The sequence below is a fragment of the Mytilus californianus genome, unplaced genomic scaffold, assembly GCF_021869535.1.
Source record: "Mytilus californianus isolate M0D057914Y unplaced genomic scaffold, xbMytCali1.0.p SCAF_9, whole genome shotgun sequence".
NCBI classification, from domain to species: Eukaryota; Metazoa; Mollusca; class Bivalvia; order Mytilida; family Mytilidae; genus Mytilus; species Mytilus californianus.
In genome coordinates, this window is record NW_026262745.1 from 49821224 (window position 1) to 49844964 (window position 23741).

General features: G+C 32.8%; 2 protein-coding genes across 5 annotated transcripts in view; one reads left to right on the forward strand and one right to left on the reverse strand.

Annotated features, from left to right (window-relative positions):
- LOC127715815 (protein diaphanous homolog 2-like) overlaps positions 1-8682 on the forward strand; it is a 63616-nt gene extending 54934 nt beyond the window's left edge. For 3 of the 4 annotated variants that reach the window (XM_052221954.1, XM_052221953.1, XM_052221955.1), the window contains one exon: positions 2065-8682. In XM_052221954.1, coding sequence (XP_052077914.1) covers positions 2065-2330 — 266 coding nt within the window. In that variant the 3' untranslated portion in view covers positions 2331-8682. The remainder of the gene's footprint in view (positions 1-2064) is intronic. The other variant, XM_052221956.1, reaches the window with a different exon arrangement.
- Positions 8683-14373: 5691 nt separating this feature from the next.
- LOC127714762 (uncharacterized) lies at positions 14374-22801 on the reverse strand. Its single transcript, XM_052220805.1, has 5 exons — positions 22645-22801; positions 17292-17414; positions 16355-16430; positions 15624-15850; positions 14374-14526 (listed from the first exon to the last, which is right to left on the reverse strand). The coding sequence occupies exons 1-5, from the start codon at positions 22645-22647 to the stop codon at positions 14440-14442; spliced, it is 516 nt and encodes a 171-aa protein (XP_052076765.1). The 5' UTR covers positions 22648-22801; the 3' UTR covers positions 14374-14439.
- Between the last annotated feature and the right edge of the window lie 940 nt (positions 22802-23741).

Here is a 23741-nt window from a genome sequence, read left to right on the forward strand (position 1 = left end):
CAGAAAATTCACTCAAATAATCAATTTTCAACACTTTTTTTCGTCAGGCTTGAAGATATTGACTTGGTATTTGTTATTTAGTTTACACCATGACAAGTTATAGATCAAGTTAGAATTTTGTTCCAATACAATGAATTTTTAACCAGTAGGGGACTATGTATTGCCATGCAATACTCACAGAATGCTTATTGGTATATATATATATGCTTTATCATGACATGTCACAGATCAATAAAATTGAGAATGGAAATGGGGAATTTGTCAAAGAGACAACAACCTGGCCAAAGAGCAGATAACAGCCGAAGGCCACAATGGGCCTTCAATGCAGCGAGAAAATCCCGCACCCAGTGGTGGTCCTCAGCTGGCCCCTAAATAAAAATGTGTACTAGTTCAAGTTCAAATTTTGTTCCGGACTGATGATTTTGTGCAGAGTTATGGTCCTTGTTTCTATTTTTTTTTTAATTTTGCATTAAAGCATATTTGTCTGTTTAATTGAAAGTTGAATATGAAGGAAAACAATTTCCAGTGAAGTAATATTGTTGTTTTTTAAATATATATGTGGGTAGGAATGGGGTACCCCACATGAAGAACAAAAGTAAAATATTTGTTAAAATAATGTTAACGATAAACATTTTATTCCATTTGACGCAAAAGTTACCTGCAAAATTAGATTTGACGAATGGCGATAAATAATTAAGGCTCAGTTGATACTTACATTATCCAAAATAGAATGTTTGATGTTTGACGCTTGACGGTAAAGGGCATTTCTACCCTCATATATAAGGTTCAGTGCTTTATGGGAGTGTAGAATTGGGTAAGAAGAGGAGGGAGACACCATTTCATTCATCATTTATGCTTGTATGTAAATGCTGCATGATAGTTTATATTGTAAATTTGTTATGACCGGCTTACAACTACAATTATATGCTTGTAAATTGTTGTATATATGCATAAAAGAAAAAAACAAACATTGTTTACTTGTAATGTGTTAGTCAGTCGATCATAAAAAATACTTTAATAAGTCATAATAGAAAACTTTTTTGTGAAACTTGTCAGAATTGAGCATGTATTATGGGTTCATGTCAATTTGGCTTCCCAGTAGAAAAAAAATTGTAAATAATACTTTTTGTAGTGTGCTGAAACATTAAATTAACTAATTTTATTATGCAAAAGAGGATCATTAATATGTAAGTCATGGACATATATTTTGATGAATATAACATAGGTACCGTATGTAATGTTAAGCTCATTTACATATCAAGATTGATAGAAATGTGAATTATTTTTTATTTCAGTAATTAATTAGCAGTGTTGAATACACAACTTGTTCTAATTCGAAACCTTTTACGAAGATTGATTATTAATAACAATGCATTTATTTAATTGTATCTTATTCTAATACATGGTCAAAAATTTCAATTACAAAAGTCATTGCAATAATTGTAAGTCCTGCTCCAAAAGATGGGTTAATTGATTTACCTTCATCTGTCTACCCATAACCCATAACCCATTTCTGTTACCTTTTAGTCAAGAACTACTAGACAATGCTTCTTTTAAATTGTGTATGGTTACAAGCTTTATCTAGTTTTGCAATGCTATGTGAAATGTGATCCTTCGATGTTCTTCTTTCTGCTTGCCGATAAAAATTATATCTTCAAAAATAAATTAATTGATGCACATATTTGTAATTGTCCTCACATTTTTATCAGCAACTGTATAAGTCGCAGCTTCCTAATATATATGGCATCAAGCTTCATCGAAAACTTCAAATAAGAGCTTCCTGAAAGGCATCAAGCTTCATGGGAGTAGGCTATACTGTGTGATGTGTTATCGCACACATTGCTTATCAACTTCCTGCTTTTTCAGAAATACCTATATATCCTTATACAAAATGGCCATGTATGAAATTTTCTCAGGAACTAGGAATCATTTTGTTTCCATATAACATTGGCTTATGGTAGGTGTGATGTGAATTCTTACTATAATTTTGAATTATGAAATCAATATTTGTGTACTTATATTTGTATGTAGTCATTTATTTATAAATTTTAATTATATTTTTAGCTGAAAGACGTGCTCAACTCTCTCGATCTAGATCTCGACAGAATCTCTTCAACCTGGATAATACAACATTAACAGAAATTAGTTTTGATGACCCCAATACAGCTTCGTCTCAAAACAAAGAAAAAGACAAAGTGGATATAGAAAGGGATACAAATTATAATCATGAAAAGGCGGGGGAAAGGCGCAATTCAAAAACAAAACAGTCGTCCATTGATAATGAAGAGAGTGATGCTGAAAAACTGCTGGCTCGGCTTAAAGCTTTGTGAAAAGTATCTTATTTCTGTTCATATTTGCATTCGTTGTACTTATGACTGCATAGACATTTTATTGTTATCATATAGTCATAATGCTTGCTCATGCCATAAAGTTAAGAGTCAAAATGATATATGTCTCGGTCTTCCATCAAACTATTCATTAATCAAAAGGATGGTTGGTCTTTGCATTTTTATGCACCAAAAAAAAAAAAAGAAATAATCAGTTTCTTTTACATTTCAAACTCTCAACCAGTTGGAGTGTTTGGTTGACACTTCTTTCATTTCTTGCACCAGTCCCTGGTGTTATTTAAAATTGCCTTACTGAATCTCAACATAGCGTATGTCCTGAATTTGTGCCATGCACATTATTTATGGTTCTTAAAAGGAGTTTTATTTAGTAATCATTGGTATCTCTTATGACCAGTTTAAGTGGTTAAGAGTAATGTTTGACCACTTTTTGTGGTTATGAGTAACGTATGACCAGTTTAGGTGGTTAGGTGTAATGTATGGCCATTTTAAGTGGTTAAGAGTAACATATGACCAGTTTAAGTGGTTAAGAGTAACGTATAACCAGTTTAAGTGGTTAAGAGTACCATATGTCCAGTTTATGTGAATTAGAGTATTGTTTGACCAGTTTAAGTGGTTAAGAGTAATGTATGGCCAGTTTAAGTGGTTAAAAGTTATGTATGACCAGTTTAATTGGTTAAGAGTAACATTTTACCAGTTGAAATGGTAAATAGTAATGTTTGAACAGTTTAAGTGCTTAAGAGTAATCTTTGACCACTTTAAGTGGTTAAGAGTATTAAACAAATGACCAGTTTAAGAGATTAAGAGTAACATATAACCAGTTTAAGAGTAATGTTTGACCAGTTTTAGTGGTTAAGAGTAAAGTATGACCAGTTTAAGTGGTTTTTATTTAAGAAACAACACCTGGTTTTAAGTGATATGAATGCAAGTAGATGTAACCTGTTTTTCTTGCTTATAAGTAAACTGCATCACTTGCTTTCTTAAAGATTAAAATTTACAAAATCTACATATACTCCTATATTTACAGTTTTATGAATGCATTAGAATAATTATGATGACTAATCAATAGTTTTGATAACTTTTGATAGATCTATCTATTGTTTACAATATATATTGATTGAGACATATGCTTTTAAAATGATATAAGTTTTTTTTAACACCACATAGTAAATGTTTAAGTCTATAGGAAAACCCAGACTTACTGTAAATGTTTAGAAGGGAATAAATATCATTATGGCATGAGCATAGAATTCATCCATCATTATTTTCTGTCTATGGTGTATAAATACTACAACAAAGACTGTGATATTTTTTACTACTAGGACACATGGTTTTGCCTGTAGCCATGTGACTTGAGTTCTATAACTGAAACTAACATATATGCTAACACTGTATAAATATTTTATGTTTGCTTCATGTTCTGTACCATATTGTAAGGGATATTTATTCATCTGAGATGCAGTGCAGATAGTCAGTTAGACACAGTCAAATTAATAAAAAAGATTCTCACTTGCCTGTCACCAAAAAAATAGATTAGAGGTTTTTTTCGTGAATTGTTAAAATCTGCTCTATGTAAACTTAAATGTAAGCAATCTTGATTTTTTTGTCTGTGAATTCAATACTCAATAGTTTTACAGTGAGGAAAGCCATTTAGCTGGTTTTGCATTTTGATAAGATGTAGCAGATAAAAATGACTGGAAGTTATGCTAAGTGGATAAGTATACAGAAGAATATGGACCTGCACTTGCAGAAATGGCAGAAATTGACAAATTGAAAAATAGAGAAATCTTATTTTTAAAAAGAGAAATTAGAAAGAAAAATTTGGTGCAGGTCTTTTCAAGATTTACAAAATTGAGAATCTTCAAATTATTTTTGTGTGACCTTGACCACCATGTACATTATGTTATCAAGGGGAGATAACAAATTGAATTGTCTCCCTTTTGAGAAAGGAAATACTGACTAAATTTACATACATATATTACAATAATCAAATGAAAACAACACTGAATTCATTATATTATTGATTTCTCCAAATGTGGAGATAACCAGTATAAAATGTAATCAATTTTTTTAAAGTAATTAGCATTTAGTCATAGACATAGGATTTTTTTTATCATTTAGAATTCTTTGACATACCTGCCAAATTTAAGTTTTCATGTGGTTCATCATCCAGCAGTCAGGATTCCATGGTTTACAGAATATTACAGTTTCATAAAATAAGCATTTATATCTAGTTTCAGTAAAAAAAAACTTATGAATACAATATTTCAGAAATAAAAAGAATTTACGATGCATATAGACAAAAAAGGTATAACAGATGTATCATTGCACAGTAAATGAGAAATTAATTGGTAAAAATAGTTGGTAGGCTAGAATGACATAATTTCCTGAAGGATATGTTTTAAAGATGTTGGTTGATGGCTGTAAAATGCTTTATGGTTGAATGGTATGGCCAGACTATCATTATTTTGAGTGGTATTTTATTCCTTTTATAAAGTGTGGCCCTTCAAAAAAGCTTGGCAGGTATGGTTGGACTTCCAAAAATAGACATTATTCATCTTCATTTAGCTTCAATTATCTGAATATGTTTCATTATTTTGAATGTATATATATTGCATATAAATTTTATTTTTGTAAATAAGTACTGTAAATTTGTATATATTGCAACAAAACAAATAGTATATATATATAAATGAACATTTTACATAGCTCACTGTTCTACATGTATATCGCTTATTTTGTAGAATATGAATACTGTTTTCCTATAATTTGTGGTTTTCTGCTTTTGACCAAAACTTTAATCTCAGAGTCATATATAAAATCATACAAGTCTCACTACCCCTCAAATTTGATTTGAAGTTTTTGGAAAGCAGTATTATTAATCAAAATAAGTCCTAGATTTTATATATGTTATTGCCAAAATAATTAGAGAATGACTTTGTATTTGATGAAAAGGTCTTCTAGGTTTAAACATTTTTGCTTATCTCAGAAACTTACTAATAGTTTGATTTCATTAACTAATGGCATATTAATATTTTTAACATTCCAAGTAAAGATTCAGGTTTCATTTGCCTGTTTTTTTTTGTTTTTGTTTTAACTTAACCTAATTGCATCATCATTTTGAAGTGTATTTCAAGGTCATAGATTTGACAAAACATTAAAGGTGCTATACTACACAAGTGTTGGGCATCAATTATTTATTTAAATGCATAGCAATTTAACGTTGAATAAAGTCAAATTTAAACAAACAAAAAATAACTTTCTACCAATATGTCCAATTTCTTACATTCTATCAAATAATTACGCATTAAAGGCCTTCAGATTAAAATACTACATATCATTTTTAAACTAAATTACATGCTTTGAATGGCAGGTTTGTTTTCCTATGATTTGAATATTTCTAGCAAATATATCAGGGTTCAAAGGTCATATAAAATATTATCCCTTCCTGTTTCTCAGTCTTGTCACAAAATTTCTTGGTTGGTGACCAGGCTGTTATATCTCATTCTTCATTAAGGACTGTTCCAAAATTTACCGGGTGATGGGTGGATGGGAGGGATTCAAATAAATTAAATATGTGTGATTGCATTTTCCTCTGAATTTTGCAAGAATTTTAAGTAAAATGAAACTTTTTATTTTATGAGTGGTTGGGGTCTTGAAAATGTTTGTTGAAAGAATGACTTCAAACTTTTTATTAATCCTTATTAATAAAAAAAAAAACCCTATTAACATGATTAAATAAAAAATTTCAAAATCATTTGTAATTAAAACACAGATTTTCAAGTGATTCTTAATATAAATAGTATCAATTTTTTCATAAACTTTTAATTGTGATATACAACTGGTTAAAGATATAAGAAATGAAATAAAATTCTGACAAAGATCTTTAAATTTGTACCTTAAGCAAAAGATGGTGCTATTAAATACTTACAAAGAAATTGCTATGTATAGTCATCAGTCACTGCCCTTTATGCTTTTATTTTATAACATAATTAAATTGTACTAAATCTATTTAAAGATATAACTAGTGCTTATTTTATTTAGTCAGTAAAAGGGGTTGTTTTTATTATAATTTGTCTGTCTATTGATTTCTTTATAAACATGGGTGTTAACTTTCCAAATATTGGCTTTGCTCATTGTTGAAGGCTGTACAGTGACCTATAGTTGTTAATTTCTGTGTCATTTGGTCTCTTGTGGAGAGTTGTCTCATTGGCAATCATACCACATCATCTTTTTTATATTCAAATATTTTCTTAAAATTTAGGAATCTTCCTCAGATTATCGGTCTTCTCACAGGGAGGTCAAATCTCCGTTTTTTTTGTGAAAAATATCCCTATTTCTCCCCTTTTCAACATATTTTCACTACAATTAGTAGGTTGGTCTGTAAAATTTGACCACTATTGTCAAAACATCAATACATATTTACAAAACAGAGTGCTCAAGCTGCCTGACATGTTGAATTACCCAATTTATTACTTAATGGTTGGATTTATTGAATGTTGATTGCAAAAATATTTAACACATTTATTAATAGCATAAAGTAAGATTGAATATAATGAATAACTACCAGAAATTGGTTACAACAAATTTTCCGTCAGAAAAAAAAGTTTTGTAAAGTTGACACCTACAACATACTTCGCGTATGAGGACCATTTATTAACACATACAAATGTATATATTAAACTATACTATGATTGTAAGGAGGTCATTGGATAACTCTTTAGTGTTGTAAATATAAGCTTTTTTGAATTTTTAAATCTGATAATAAATGAGCCGAACCTGAGAAGTGTAGTTAAATTTTGGGAAAACCATGCTTTAATCAAATCAAAAGATAGTTACGTTTACAATGACAAATTGTAATGATTTACACATAAGTTACTAACAGATAATCTGGTATTGAAATGTTTCAAATGTAAGTTATTCAGTAGAAATCTTGATGTGAAAAGAGTAGTACATGACATTAAGTATTGTGTATATCATTCTATGTAGAATGTTACATCAAGTGTGAATAATGTCTCATCCTGGCCAGTTTGCATTTTTATTTGGAAAGAATTTTATTTGAAGTTCCTGTTCAAACATATAGGGGGCCATCAGTGGCCGAGTGATCTAAGTAGTTCAACTACTGTATCACAAGCCGGTCAACACTGAGGTTGTGAGTTCCAACCCCACACATATCACTAGCCTGTCAACACTGACGTTTTGAGTTCCAACCCCACACATGGAAGGTGCGTTTGACTCCAATCTTAATTGACTAGGATTGTCAGTTTTCTTGTTGAAGGTCAATGGTTCTCTCGGGACATTCTTGCTTTCTCCATCAATAAAAACTGACCACCACGAAATAGCCAATAGTGCTGAAAGTGGTGTTAAACACCAAACAAAATTAAATCAAACAAGTAGATTTATGGAATAGTATTGTTCGATTAGAAAAAACAATGATTATAGAAGTCAAAAAGGAGGAAAGTTTTGCACAAAATAATATTCAAAATTAGATTTGGATTCAATATTGTAAGAAAGGGAAGGGTATCATGCCTGATGGGTATATTAAATAGAGAAGGTGCTGTTTTGCAGTTCTCCATCTTGAAAGTTGCTGTAAGGTCATCATAAAAGGTCATTCCTTACATCAAGGGTGATTTAATATGTCACATGGACATTACAAGGAGAGTTAGAATGTAAAGATTTTTGTAATGCTGACAGAATCATAATTTTCTACAGGTTGTGACACACCTTGTCACTACAGCTGCATTCCAATGCATCATTCCAAAGTTTGTATGACAACATCATCAATAATAAATAGTAATTAATATTTTTGTATAACTGCTAGTCATTTTGGGCTGTTACTTTTGATATATTTGTTATTTTACTTTTCATCTGTTATTTTTATAATTATTTTATTGTTGTGTTCAAATTTCTTTGAGAAATGAAATAACAATGGCAGTTTTCGGATACTAAAGATTGAAATTTGTATAGAGCAAAGCGAGACTTCTAATGAGATGTCTCTTTATGTAATGACTGTTTCATAATTAAATTTTATTTTATTGTAGTCTAACTGAAAATCACCTTTTCTTTACGTAAAATGCATGTGAGAATTTTTTCATTCAAGTTGCGAAAGTTTTTCAGTTTGAAAAAAGTATTTTAGGATTTATATTTTTTCAGTTTGTTTTTACAATAGCATAGGTTAATATTTAATGGTAGATAATATTATGGTTTACAGTGTTATTTTTAGCTCTTCAATCTATTTTTAGAATACTATAAAGCCAGTTTATTTGCTTATGTTAGTATATATTCATGCAGTCATGATTGCCACAAAACAGTTGTTATATAAAAGCGAATTATCTTGTACTTGTTTCATTATTTATTTACTCCCTTGCCCCCAATGAGTTTATTATCTTTTTTTTCAAATGCTTAGGTTTGAGTATTCCTGATGAAGCTAAATTCAACAAATAGCTTAAGACAAATGCACGCTATATTTCAAAAGAACACAAACTTTCTAGGTAAAAAATATCAGTAATCCCCCTGTTATAGACGTTTAACATAAGCATAAATAAATAAAACTAAGGTTTGAGTCACACTGAGTTAAATGTTCTTGCCTGCTGCAGGCTTGTTAACTGTAAATTTAGAAATTAATGCAAGCATTTATTATTGCGATTTTTGAAGAATGGAAAAAAAAGTGAGATTAATTACTGCGATTTCAGGAAAAGATGCATACATTTATATGTATCCGGTATCAAGAGTAGGTTTCACAAAAAACTTACGACTAAGATTGGTCGTAAGTCGTGAACAATTCAGTATACTTACCATCAATCTTAGTCTTAAGTTATTTTGTGAAACCGACTCCAGAATGCCAGTTTTTGTCGAGCCTGCGGCGTTAAATAACTTCTTAAAAGCTTAATATTTCAGAAGGTAGAAGACCTGGATGCTTCATACTTTGTATATAGATGCCTTATGATATGAAGTTTCCGTCTGTCATATGTCCATTGTCCTTGAACCCATTTTCATGGTTCAGTGACTACTTGAAAAAAAAGTTAAGATTTTTTGTAATGTTAAATTCTCTCTTATTATGAGTAATAGGATAACTATATTTGGTATGTGCGTACCTTGCAAGGTCCTCATGCCCGTCAGACAGTTTTCACTTGACCTCGACCTCATTTCATGGATCAGTGAACAAGGTTAAGTTTTGGTTGTTTTTTACATTTTGAACTTCTTCTAGAGAACCACTGAATGGAATGAAACCAAACATGGTATGAATGTTCCTTATGAGGTGCTGACCAAGTGTTGTTACTTTGTAGCCGATCCATCATCCAAGATGGCCGCCAGCGGGGGACTAAGTTTAACATAGGACCCTATGGGAAATGCATACAAATGACTTCTTTTAGAGAACCACTGAATGGAATAAAACATAACATGGCATGAATGTTCCTTATGAGGTGCTCACCAAGTGTTGTTACTTTGTAGCCGATCCATCATCCAAGATGGCCGCCAGCGGGGGACTTAGTTTAACATAGGACCCTATGGGAAATGCATACAAATGACTTCTTTTAGAGAACCACTGAATGGAATAAAACCAAACATGGCATGAATGTTCCTTATGAGGTGTTGACCATGTGTTGTTACTTTGTAGCCGATCCATCATCTAAGATGGCTGCCATCGGGGAACTTAGTTTAACATAGGACCCTATGGGAAATACATACAAATGTCTTCTTTTAGAGAACCACTGAATGGAATGAAACCAAACATGGCATGAATGTTCCTTATGAGGTGCTGACCAAGTGTTGTTACTTTGTAGCCGATCCATCATCCAAGATGGCCGCCAGCGGGGGACTTAGTTTAACATAGGACCCTATGGGAAATACATAAAAATGTCTTCTTTTAGAGAACCACTGAATGGAATGGAACCAAACATGGCATGAATGTTCCGTATGAGATGCTGACCAAGTGTTGTTACTTTGCAGTCGGTCCATCATCCAAGATGGCCGCCAGCGGGGGACTTAGTTTAACATAGGACCCTATGGGAAATACATACAAATGTCTTCTTTTAGAGAACCACTGAATGGAATGAAACCAAACATGGCATGAATGTTCCTTATGAGGTTCTGACCAAGTGTTGTTACTTTGAAGCCGATCCATCATCCAAGATGGCCGCCAGCGGGGGACTTAGTTGAACATAGGACCCTATGGGAAATACATACAAATGTCTTCTTTTAGTGAACCACTGAATGGAATGAAACCAAACATGGCATGAATCTTCCTTATGAGATGCTGACCAAGTGTTGTTACTTTGTAGCTGATCCATCATCCAAGATGGCCCCCAGCGGGGGACTTAGTTTTACATAGGACCCTTTGGGAAATACATAAAAATGTCTTCTTTTAGAGAAACAATAAATGGAATGGAACCAAACATGGCATGAATGTTCCTTATGAGATGTTGACCAAGTGTTGTTACTTTGCAGCCGATCCATCATCCAAGATGGCCGACAGCGGGGGACTTAGTTTAACATAGGACCCTATGGGAAATACATACAATTGTCTTCTTTTAGAGAACCACTGAATGGAATTGAACCAAACATGGCATGAATGTTCCTTATGAGTTGCTGACCAAGTGTTGTTACTTTGCAGTCGATCCATCATCCAAGATGGCCGCTAGGGGGGGGGGGCTTAGTTTAACATAGGACCCTATGGGAAATACATACAAATGTCTTCTTTTAGAGTACCACTGAATGGAATGAAACCAAACATGGCATGAATGTTCCTTATGAAGTGCTGACCAAGTGTTGCTACTTTGTTGCCGATTTACTGTTCAAGATGGCCACCAGGATATTTTATTAAATAACGGGACCAATATTAATCAAAATTTGGCCTCAATCATTATTTGGGTATCTGTTATGATTTTTATCTATCTTTACATGATTTCTAAAACCAAAGTAGAGTCAGGTGAGCGACACAGGCTCTTGAGAGCCTCTAGTTTTCTAATACTATATGCAATAGTTCAACTATATTTGGTGTATGGAAATATTTTATGATCTATTTGTCAGTCACGCAGGTTTTTTTTTACCTTGACCTCATTTTCAAGGTTCATTGCTCAGTGTTAAGTTTTTGTGTTTTGGTCTGTTTTTCTTAAACTATAAGCAATAGGTCAACTATATTTGTTGTATGGAAGAATTGTTAGCTGTACATGCCTGCCTAGCATGGTTCATCTGACCTTGACCTCATTTTCATGGTTCATTGGTCAATGTTTAGTTTACTTGGTTAATGTTAAGTTTATGTGACAGTTGTAATAAAGCTTTATATTTAGGACTATCAACATAATATCAATGATTAGTAAAGAAGGCGAGACATTTCAGTGTGTGCACTCTTGTCTGCAGAAGTAGGTATGTTTGTTTATTGTCTCCAGCAATATAGAGAAGGTGCAACTCGGAGGCATTAACCCCATATAAACTTCAAATAAACTCTCTGAAATACCAAAGAAATAAAAAAGATGAAAATAAATACAGTAAACTTGAAACTGTTTCTGAGAACTGATTTATATGTACTGCAGAATGATTCTGCTTAATTCCACAATGGTGTCGATTTTGGACACTTAGATTTCAATTCTACTATAAAGTCCCAAACAATATGACATATAATGAAAATAAAGAAATAGAGTGTATTTATTCGTGATACAAAATTCCTACAAGTACTGGACAGAAACAAAAGCAAAGGAAAAGTGTTTGTAAAGATGTTTTTTCTTATCTCAGTCACAGTGAGGCTTCCAACAAGGTGCAAAAGTTAACACCTACCTGCAAGTTCAAGACAGTCTCTAGCACCATACATATGTAGATAATGCATGTAGGAATTTTGTATTTAAATGCTTACATATATCTTTCTCCTCAAAATCCTAAATTGAAGAGGACCAACATAGCAAGCATTATTCACATTAACATAAATTACATAAATTTAGACAGCTGAGACAAAAATATTAATATTGTGACAGAAAAAAATATATAAATTCCAGCTCTGAGTGAGATCAGGTGCTCTATTGGAAATCATCAAGAATGGTCATTGCTGGAATTAACGGAAGGGAGAAAATTTGGAATTAATGTCTAAAAAACAGCACCTTACTGGAAGATGAGTAATCCACTTTGATTTGCGGAGAGAGAAACTTTTATTATTCATCACTAACTTACACAGCCATAGCTATCTGTGCCATTCAAATCAATATACTCAGTGTGTCAGTCTAGACATAGCTGGGTACCGGGTATATTCATATCTTATATTACATGTTATTGTCCCAAATATGCAAGTGATTTCCGCCGATGGATGTTAAGAAGCAATAACAAACATGGACATAAAGCAGACCACAAAAGGTATCCAAGCAAAAGAAGGTTTTTTACTCTTTTAAATTGAACAAAGGACTTCTTCTCAAGTTAACTTTGCAACAGATTTATCTATTTTGTATTGATTGAATACTATTAGTTACATATTGTGCTAGTGACCTAATACGATATATATTAATTATTTTACCTCCTATACATTTCTAGGAATATGATTGGTTAAAAGCAACCGCGTGGAGACCGTGTATATTCCATATTGGGTTAGTAGGCGGGGCTTAATTTATTTCAATACACGGTTAGTAGTGGTGTTACGTCCCTGTATAAAAACAACACGGTGTTGAGGAAAAATCTTAAAGGTTTCAACAGACGACGAAATTGATGATGAACGATTGAAATAAATTCATAAAACACATTTAAAGCTAACAAGTTGTTATTGTTGGTATTTGTTTTTGTATAGACCAATGGAAGTAGGTTCTTAATTCTAACGGTATTGAAGACTTGATCACTTTGATAGGCCACTCGTCTGAATATCACATATTAAGATAGTCGGTAAAATAAATTCGTTACATAGTGTGCTAGTGACCTAATACGATATATATGGGGTCAGTAAATTCCATATGGAATGGAATTTACTGTCCCCATATATATCGTATTAGGTCACTAGCACACTATGTAACTAATAATACATGTACATTTCTTAAATTTAATTTTGCATACTTTTCAGTCCTCCTTATAGACTTTTTCATTGCGTTTTGTTAAAATTTACAAAACCTTATCACAGCCAATTGAAACAATGCTTATAACAAATTGTCCTTGTATTATTGAGATGCTGCAGACCAACTGACATGATCAATTACTAGTATTTCAACCTCAGATAATAATAAACCGTAATCAGAATTGTTATTCTAACCTCCAATTCAGAAGGAGGGAGGTACATAGTGATAGAGGAGTCCGTTCTTTGTTCGTCCGTCCGTCCCACTTTTGTATCAACACAAACTCAAATGATGTACTCCTATTTTATTCCTTCTTGTGAATGGTTTTTGGGTTACTTTGGCATGACATGGACTTTGTCATATCTGCACACTACGGTACATACTTTTCCTACACCCTTATTAGAATTTAGTGAAACCTTCTCAGAACCTAACAGTATAATGTCAATGTGATCCTTCTATTTTGTTTTTGATCCGAATAAATTTTGGAGTTTCCCTTGGCAAATCATGGACTTTGGCAAGGACCGGGGATATCATTTAACTTTTTTTCTCATTACTTCTCGTTTTACAAGTGGTAAATGAAACTAGTAAACCTCAGAACTCCATTACAAAAGATTGAATTAAATCCGAACTTTGTCGTGTATATGGAGGTTGGAACGTCAACAATTGTAGACATTGGAAATGCACGCCCTTTTGCAGACGATCATTATTCTGTACCATCAAATAAGAAATTAGGGGAATCCTACTGACACCCTACAAAACGACCTAAACGGATTGCAACATTTGGAGACGGACTTGCAGATGAATTCATACCCCAAAAATTTCACCTCCTAAGAGAAACAAAGCAGACTGACTACATATAAGATAAAACACAACAGCCATGGCCAAATTGGGTCTGCAAAATATATGCGTCACCATACGCAAATCATCAAGGTGGAACAAACATATTGAAAACAGTGGATATTGCATAGAAAGCAACCTCCTCCATTCATTCTTATCATGCAATACAATATTTTCTAACTTTTATAATGTACCACTTACAAATAAAATAAAAAATGAAATAGAACAAAGTTAATTTAATTTTTTTCTGTCTTTAAAATTTTCAAAAATTCTTGTTTACTAACTAGACCATCTCTGTTTCTGTCAGCACCATCGACCATTTCCTGAGAAAAAAAAATACCATTTAGTATTCATTTGACGTAGTTTTATTTAATAAAGTAAGTATTTTTCTCGGGAAATTTTCAATTCACATGTACCTTGTAAGGCATTCCTAAAAATCCGTCTAACCACAGGGCCTCGTATCATAGATGTTTTTGGGACAGAAATATATGCCAGACGACTGGAATGCGTTCTACATTGTGTTTATAGCGCTATAAACTTATAAGACTTGAAATGTCTATGTATTTTGGTTTGTTGTAGCATTTATTTGCAGCCTCACATATATTTTATGTATGAAATGTTCTACCTTTCTCTCGTAAGAGAAGCGTGACGAGATCGACTAGCCAGCGTTGGGTTACATTTTTTTTTCTTCAGTTTCTCAGAATGGAATGATTTATTTTTGAGACGTTCCTCTTTGATTCCAAATTTAGTGTTTGTGTATATATAAAGATATAGTACCACTACCAGACAAAGTTGGCATAAAATGGATCTGTCTATTCTTTTTAGGTTCTACTTGGTCCTCACGTTTTCAAGAACTTATACATCATTGACCCTCATCATTTGCTCTAAACCTCTTTGCTTTGAACGTTCCTGATGAAGGTAAATCCAGAATAGAGTTTTGGATGCATCTAATAAAAATACGGTCACTTGATCTTTATCCGACCAGCAGTAAAATTTATCCAATTGAACCTCATTTTCCAGTAGCAGTCCAAGATTCCCGCCCTTCATACCAGTCGACCCGGCCCGTCTAAAAGACCTTTCTATTGCATGTATTGTTTATTTTTTCTCCTCCTAAACATGCATGAAATATTTGCCACTGGACCTTAAGCAACCAACAACAATGAATTTAGAACACAACATCTTATACGTCCAATAACCGATACATTTATGTGTATCCACATATTTTCCTTATGTACCCCATTCATAAAGTGAAATTTATAGGCCCTTTTAGGTCATATATTAGTAGCTCTTTAACTGTTTCGGTTTTTATACATCCTTGGCTTTCAAATATTCGGCTTTGAGCGTTCCTGATGAAGATAATCCAAACAAGCGCTTCGGACGCATGAGATTTATAACATGCTGTTTCATATTTAATACATACATCTACTTCCCATTCTGTTATAGGTAGATCTAATCCCTGCTCTTTCGCTCTTTTCTCTGTCTGAGTAAGTCCAAGCTCATCAGCTATTTGCATAACATTATGTTTTGCTATTTTACCATTTTCTTCATAATCAAACAGATCAAATGCCTTTAACATGTCTTCTTTTGTATCTGGACCGGTCATTTTGTCGGACATTATTTTCAGAAAGTCGTTGAAGTCCAGAAGGCCTGCAAATATATTTTAAGAATACTTATTTCCATGTTCAACCACACGTGTTTTATTTGTACAAAGTTTGCCTCTAGACCATGTTTTTTTGTTGTTTTTTTTTGTTTTTGTTTAAAAGTCTTTTTTAGGAGGAAGCGGTTGTTGTTGATTTGCGTGGTCTCTTATACTGTTGTACAGAAAAAATCATGCATGGATTACTATATTTCACAACTCAACTAACCCAAAATGTTGCATGTATTGACATACTATTCAAATTAGTTTAAAATATTTCAATGATTGGTGGGAAAATGCACATACATGTAGTAGTTGGATTCATTTAAGCAGAATCTAACGAATCCTGTCCCGTGAGTTTAAAAGATCAAAGATTTACGAATGCAATGTAATAGAAACAACATAATACAAAAGGGACTTTCCAAAATAGCAATATTTTGCTTGAGGGAGAGGGAAAGTTTTTTTTTTTAATTTACAAAATTATCAAAATTATTAAAGAAAAAAACTATCATTACCGTCTTTGTCACATTCCGCCACCAATCGCTTTAATTCTTCTTTTGTTGGTTCGAAGCCCAACGCTCTAAGTGCTATCTGAAAAAACAGTTACCGTATTGTATTAAGGGAAATAGTTAAAAAAAAAAACTTATAACAAAAATCATAATATTAAGCAATAACCTTTCACTAATTTTAAATATATGTTAAACTCATAATTTGCAGCTTTAAATGATATTTAATGCACCATGTGTGCTGCGTTAACGTTATAAAGAATCTATGCACTACGAACTTATTCTTGGTCTACCCGCGAAACCATCAATACTGTTTAAGTAATGAAAAGCACTCACATAATTGTCAGTTTCTTTTCGACTTATGAGTTTTGAATATCCCCTTGGTATATTTCTGCCTCTTTTTTCTCATACAATGAGATACACAATTCATCATTTTTTCTATGCACAGTTGAGGAATCCGTATCAAATTTAAAGTTATCATAGTAATTATACAGCATATGTAGATTTATTGATTAAATATTGCTTACTTAAAGTCCATTTCAAAATATTGCATGCATATTCATGACGAGAACACATTAACAATTAAAACAATATAAAGGTTCTGTTATGTCGGCCGATCGGAATGAAGTGAGGACAAGTTTGACTGCAATTGGAAACAGTTACTGGGGCATAAAAATAACCATGTGTCTATTCGAACTTTATGTATAGCGATCTGTATGCACTTTTGTATGGTTATTTGGTAAATCGTTATGACAATGTAAAATACCCGAATCGGAGATTCCTTGCTTACAACCGATAACTACACATCCTAACGATGTTATAAAGTTAGATATAAGTTCTAATGATCTAATTTCTATATGTTTATATAGGTAACCATTGTGCACGTTACAACTTCTAACTTTAAAAATTCAAGGCTTTTTTGTAAGAATGTTTTTTTTTCTCTTACCTTTAATTCACTTCCATCGATAGTCCCAGAACCATCAGCATCAAACAGATCAAAAGCTTGTCGGAGGTCCCCCTTCTGTTGATTGTTAAGTTGTATTGTAGCCGGTTTGGTTTTATTGTCATCCTGTCAAAATCAAGATAACGTATGCTGTGTAAATATGATCATGATTCAGATTGACCGTTGAATGTATGAACTGATCTGGTTTTTGTGGATTTTGTAACAAAATCTGTTAAATCTGCATTTGTAAAGTATTTATTAAAAGCTATACATGTGTTGTTTTTACACATTGAGTGCGGGAGCTCGTGGATTCGATCAACGGCCGGTTCGAACAAAAGTCATAATAACTGGCATTTACTGCTTTTCCATTAAGCAGGACCTTGTTGTAGGGTATGAATGATTCGTTCATTGTTGAAGACCCTACATCAACTGCCAAGACGAAGAACAGGAATAAAAGCCCTGTTCATTGATAATTTTCCATGTTTTCTATGTATTGTGTGCGATTTTGTCCCATGTAAATTTACTCCATATCCTTTCATTTTCTATTTTCAAGAAGTAAGAGGAAAGACAGGTCGGCCCGGGGTCAGAGTAGGATGACATGTCTACCGGTGGACTGTTACATTGTGAAACAGCACGTAAAAAGTTTTTGAGATACAATCAATTGAAAATTTGGCGGGCAATGATTCTCTCTAGATCTTTCGTAAATTTATCATTAGCACCTTTTTTCTTATAAAAACTATGAAAAAATTTCAAGGATTCTATAAGATTTTCAAAAATGGCCTTTTAAACTATGTGTAATAATAATAGAAAGAAAGTAGGGGTTGGCAGGACAAAATTTTCTTGGCACTACATCATTGTACATTGATAAAATTAGAGGATTCCAAATATCTGACAAAAAGTTAGAAAAAACAAGAACTTCCTTAACCACCAATGTATTATCTTTATCGTCATCTAATAAGTGGTTACCTCGGACGAATGAAATAATAAATCATCCCCATTTTGCGACTACACGATATTTTCTGACATTATTGATTACCTAATTCAATTATTTCGTAGATTCAAACTTTTGACATTGTCAAGAGATAAGACTACTAGTATATTAAAATCAGCTACGTTTATTGGTTTCACATACTCAACGCCGTAAGACTAGACTTAGAACGTCAGCAAATAATCTGCGTTACTAAGTTGAAGAGAATTTTGAATTCAAGAATGTGCACAGAATACAGAAATAGATAAAGAGTATAAAATTTAGCAATTTGCTTAGAAAAAACCAAACATTGTACAAAAAACCCGAACATTGACAGAATAAAGTATACAAAATAAAAAAATAAGACTGAAGAGAATTCAGAATACAACGAATACACAAAAAATATAGAGTCAGAATGTGTTCGAAATAAACTTGAAAACACATGTTAATAAGGCTATGCGGGATGTTATAAATACGCATCCACGTCCGCTTAGAATGAAATTACGTTAAATTCTTTGCTTCATGTATTGAGACTGCCACGCTCTCTGTGTGGTTAATTTGCAACAACACTTTGAGTAGTCCTTATAGGGCTTGGAAGGTATATTTGCCTATCCAACAACATTTTCATTTTCCAGTGGTAGAATGAATTTCCCGCCCTTCGTCCCGGTTTCTGAACCGGGTTGGATTTACTCAATGATTTGTTCTCGTCCTGAATATGCTGAATATGCATGGCATATTTGCTACTAAACGTTATATGCAATTAACAGTTAATGAATCAATCATAATTGATGATTGAACAAGAAAACAGAATCTACGAACTATTATCCTACTTAGAGTAAATAATCAACTCCATAATTATTTAGGTCGTGGGTAAATCGAAAACAAACTATTACGACTTTTTATTTTATTATAATTGGGTATTGAAGATCAAAGACCTTTTCAACCTTGAAAAATTCACACCGTTAATTAATTATAACAAATGACATGTTTAAAGCACGTAAAAGCAAAATCGTGTAGTTTCTTTTATACTAGCATAATTTGACAATTATCTACCCATAAAAGTATTATGTTGCATAAGCATGCTATTGAATTTATACTGGCCATTACTGCTGTTTAGTTAGAAATCCATTACGTGGTTAAACGAGACGTTAGTTTAATACTAGTTTGGCTAGTAAAAAAAAAGATATGCTCCCTCTTTTTAAAGTTGAGTTTAAAGGAAAATGTATTTCAATATTGATGATACCATGACTGACTGTGCGTTTGTTCAAGGTCTACTTTTTGTACATGTATCATAAACAAAATAATAAGGTGATAAGATTTTTGCACTTGTTACATAATAGATGAATAATAGTTGTCAGCATTTTCAATGAACATAAAAATTGTAATATTGTATGCAGGTGACAAAAGGCATGCAGTAACTTTTGGGAGTTTTCAATATCTAAACAAAGCAACATTATCAAGAAAATGACACGTAATTGAAAGTAAACCTTGTGTCTATCTATTTTGATTAAATTACCAAATGAGACAAGCTTATCATATAGCGTATCGCATACTATTCAAGCTTTCATTGATTTAAATCAGTACTTTTAAATTATAAAATAGCTTCACACAGCGAAAAATTGAAAATAACTTTATTTTGTTAAAGAATCACAAACGTTTGATTATCGATTTCATTTTTTTTTTGGTAATTTACAGTGGTCGTGATGCTCTGTCTTTAGTGTTTTGTGTACTATTGTTTGTCTTCTGGTCGTTTTTCGTTTTTTGCCATGGTACCAGTTTGTTTTTGACGAGTTTGAATATCCCTTTTGTATCTTTCGCCTCTCTTTTTAAAGAACAAACTATAGTTATGAAAAGTAGAATTTGTTTGCAGTTTGAGTAACATTATAGGATCCATCAATGAAAGAGACACCCTCGTTATAAGCATGCTCATCTCTAGTGCGGGAGGTCGGACGTCTGATTGCGGCATTTAGGGTCATGGCAAATGCGGATTGGCTCGAAGTTAGAATAATTTGTCCAGGTAGGTTAATATGCGGACTGTCACCATGTGAATTACCACGGTAAAATTCCGAATTAATGTGTGGGTCTAGAGTGAACCAGGGTATCTTCTTAAGAATAGATGCTGGCATCGATCAACTATAAGATTTAGTATTACTTCATTCATGGAAAGAAAAAAAAATATGCGAACGGTTCCGTTTTAACTCTATAACTTTGAAAACTTGCTTGCATATACAATGAAATGTGACGAGTCAGACAGCGTTTCAAAATGTGTCTGACCCCTTCCCTTGGCTTTGGGGGATGTATTGTATATATACATACACCGTCACCTACTGTGTGGCTTTGGGGGATGTATTGTATGTAAACATACACCGTCACCTACTGTGTGGCTTTGGGGATGTATTGTATGTATACATACACCGTCACCTACTGTGTGGCTTTGAGGGATGTATTGTATGTATACATACACCGTCACCTACTGTGTGGCTTTGGGGGATGTATTGTATGTATTATACATACACCGTCACCTGCTGTGTGGCTTTGAGGGATGAATAAATAAACAGTCACTTACTCTCACTAGCCCAGTAGTCAGCGCCACTGTGTTGACATGAAATATCATTGATATGGTCGTATTTATAAATCAACTGATTTTTATTCTAGCGTCAATGATGAGTCTTTTGTAGACAAAACGCCATTCAAACAGGAAAACCAACGGTCTAATCTATATAAAAAACGAGAAACGTACATACACCGTCACCTACTGTGTGGCTTTGAGGGATGTATTGTATGTATACATACACCGTCACATACTGTGTGGCTTTGGGGGATGTATTGTATGTATACATACACCGTCACATACTGTGTGGCTTTGGGAGATGTATTGTATGTATACATACACCGTCATCTACTGTGTGGCTTTGAGGATGTATTGTATGTAAACATACACCGTCACCTACTGTGTGGATTTGGGGGATGTATTGTATGTATACATACACCGTCACCTACTGTGTGGCTTTGGGGATGTATTGTATGTATACATACACCGTCACCTACTGTGTGGCTTTGGGGGATGTATTGTATGTATACATACACCGTCACATACTGTGTGTCTTTGGGGATGTATTGTATGTATACATACACCGTCACATACTGTGTGGCTTTGGGGGATGTATTGTATGTTTACATACACCGTCACCTACTGTGTGGCTTTGAGGAATGTAAATTGTATGTATACATACACCGTCACCTACTGTGTGGATTTGGGGGATGTATTGTATGTATTATACATACACCGTCACCTGCTGTGTGGCTTTGAGGGATGAATAAATAAACAGTCACTTACTCTCACTAGCCCAGTAGTCAGCGCCACTGTGTTGACATGAAATATCATTGATATGGTCGTATTTATAAATCAACTGATTTTTATTCTAGCGTCAATGATCAGTCTTTTGTAGACAAAACGCGCGTTCGGAGTGTAAATTATGATGGATTTTTAAATTCACTCCCACCTAGCGTTTTGCGTTGAGGGATTTAAAAATACTGTCATTTTCTGAAACCTTTGCAAAACTATTGAGGGGTTTATAGTTGACATATTGCATACTTTTTTTTGCCAACGCCATCTATGAACACCCGTCTTACAATTAAAATGAGTCAATTTCATCTCTTTTTCCACTCCACTGACATTTAGATTTTTTGCGGTTTCCATTATTCGGGAACCGTTTACGGAATGATGGTCCTCAATACTTTTCAAATTCGTTCTTGATTTGGTCTCAATAAATTTGATTCGAGCGTTACAAACGAGTCTTTTGCAGACGAAACTAGAGTCTGGCGTAAAAAATTATAAAAGCCTGGGCTAATATGCATAAAACCACTTAAGTTAAGATATCCAATCGTATAGTACTAATATATCGTAGGACATGTAGAAAAATCCGTCCGTTCGGAACAAATCTTAAGTAGTTTTATGCATATCAGCCCTGGTAACTTTGATGAGTGGTTTACTCCATTTCCGATATATGCAAGAAGGCAAAAAAAAGGTATTTTAGACAACATTTAACTCATAACACATTGTTAATTACAAAAAGGTCGCGATGGAAAAAGACCAAAAGAATGTATAAATACATAAACATTAAGACATTATCCGTCACAATAGATATTTATAAAGAAAAATATGATTTCTTATTGTAATCATTGGTATTACTGTTATTGTTTTATTTTTGGTTTAGCATGGCATTTTTTAATGACTGTGTATTATATTCTGATAAGTCGTGGTTTTTTTTTAAATAAAAAAAATAAAGTTACGAAAGAAATAGTATAAGGAATAAAACATCGAAAAATGTACACTTTTAGTATTACCCGTTTTAAAAACAAACAAATATATTTATAAAAATTACATACCATTTCATTTATTCCATATGCTTGTTCAAATGATTGTCTAGTGTGTAACGGAACATGATATAAACTAGCGTCTTGGTTCGCTACTCTTGTTATAACTTCGTTGTAATTTGCTCAACCAAGTTAAAATATCCGATCGCGTCACGGCCTTATTGTATACATTTCAAATACATGTTTACAATTGTTTTATTAATGACCAAATTAGACAGAGGGTATTTAAAAACGGTAGACCATAGATAGGAATTTCTTCTATATATATGCAAACAAATTCTTGTCGTTGAGTAAATTAAAGTTATCAGTCTGTACCGATATTGAACGGTGAAGTGTTTGATAATATTTAAAAATGTCTTTATTACATGTCTTCTTTGTAAGATAGTAGTATTAAGAATAATGCCTATTGTGTCGAGCTTTTTATCTTCTTGTTAAACATATCAAAAGGTTAAGTGGATTTCACCAAAATTGTTTATTTGGATATGATTAACAATTGAAATTGCTTCACGAATGTTTTCTTTCCAGATTTGTTAACCTTCACTTGATTCACATTCAAAGTATATATGCATTTCATATACAAGTTAATAATTTAGATCTGGAGTTCTCCGTTTACCTTTCAAATCTGCAAAACTTCAACTTATGCGTACACACCCAGATTTTCGCATATAAAAAGCCTATAGAGTTATGATAAATTTGTGTTAAAACTTCTAAAATAAATTGAATTAAGGTTGAATACACACTTAATTAAGAAATTTCAAAACGTCCCAAAATGTTTGCTAATAAACCTCGTACAATTAATATTTATTCAACTTCTAATGTTATTCTAGCTAAATAATAAGATATTCTATTTATAAATATATGAGTTCTTGAATAAATAGTTATCCCGTTTAGATAAATATAACCATGTCCGTCAAATTAATATTATGGTATCTCATCAAAATATTGTCTTATAAGTAATTCCCGACATGACATTATCAGTATTTTGATGGAGTGCTGAATTATGAAGAAATTCACACACAAATGTGTCAATGATGACTTTTATTGAAATGCACTTATGAAAGTCATTATATGAACTTCATTCCGGCAGGATATGGCTTAGTATTTATACA

Excerpts from the sequence above, each read along its gene's own strand:
- LOC127714762 (XM_052220805.1), bottom strand. Across the intron at positions 15,851-16,354 it reads GGCGGAATGTGACAAAGACG|GCCTTCTGGACTTCAACGAC; the intron begins GTAATGATAGTT and ends ATATATTTGCAG. Across the intron at positions 14,527-15,623 it reads TAACAGAATGGGAAGTAGAT|GAAATGGTCGATGGTGCTGA; the intron begins GTATGTATTAAA and ends TTTTTTTCTCAG.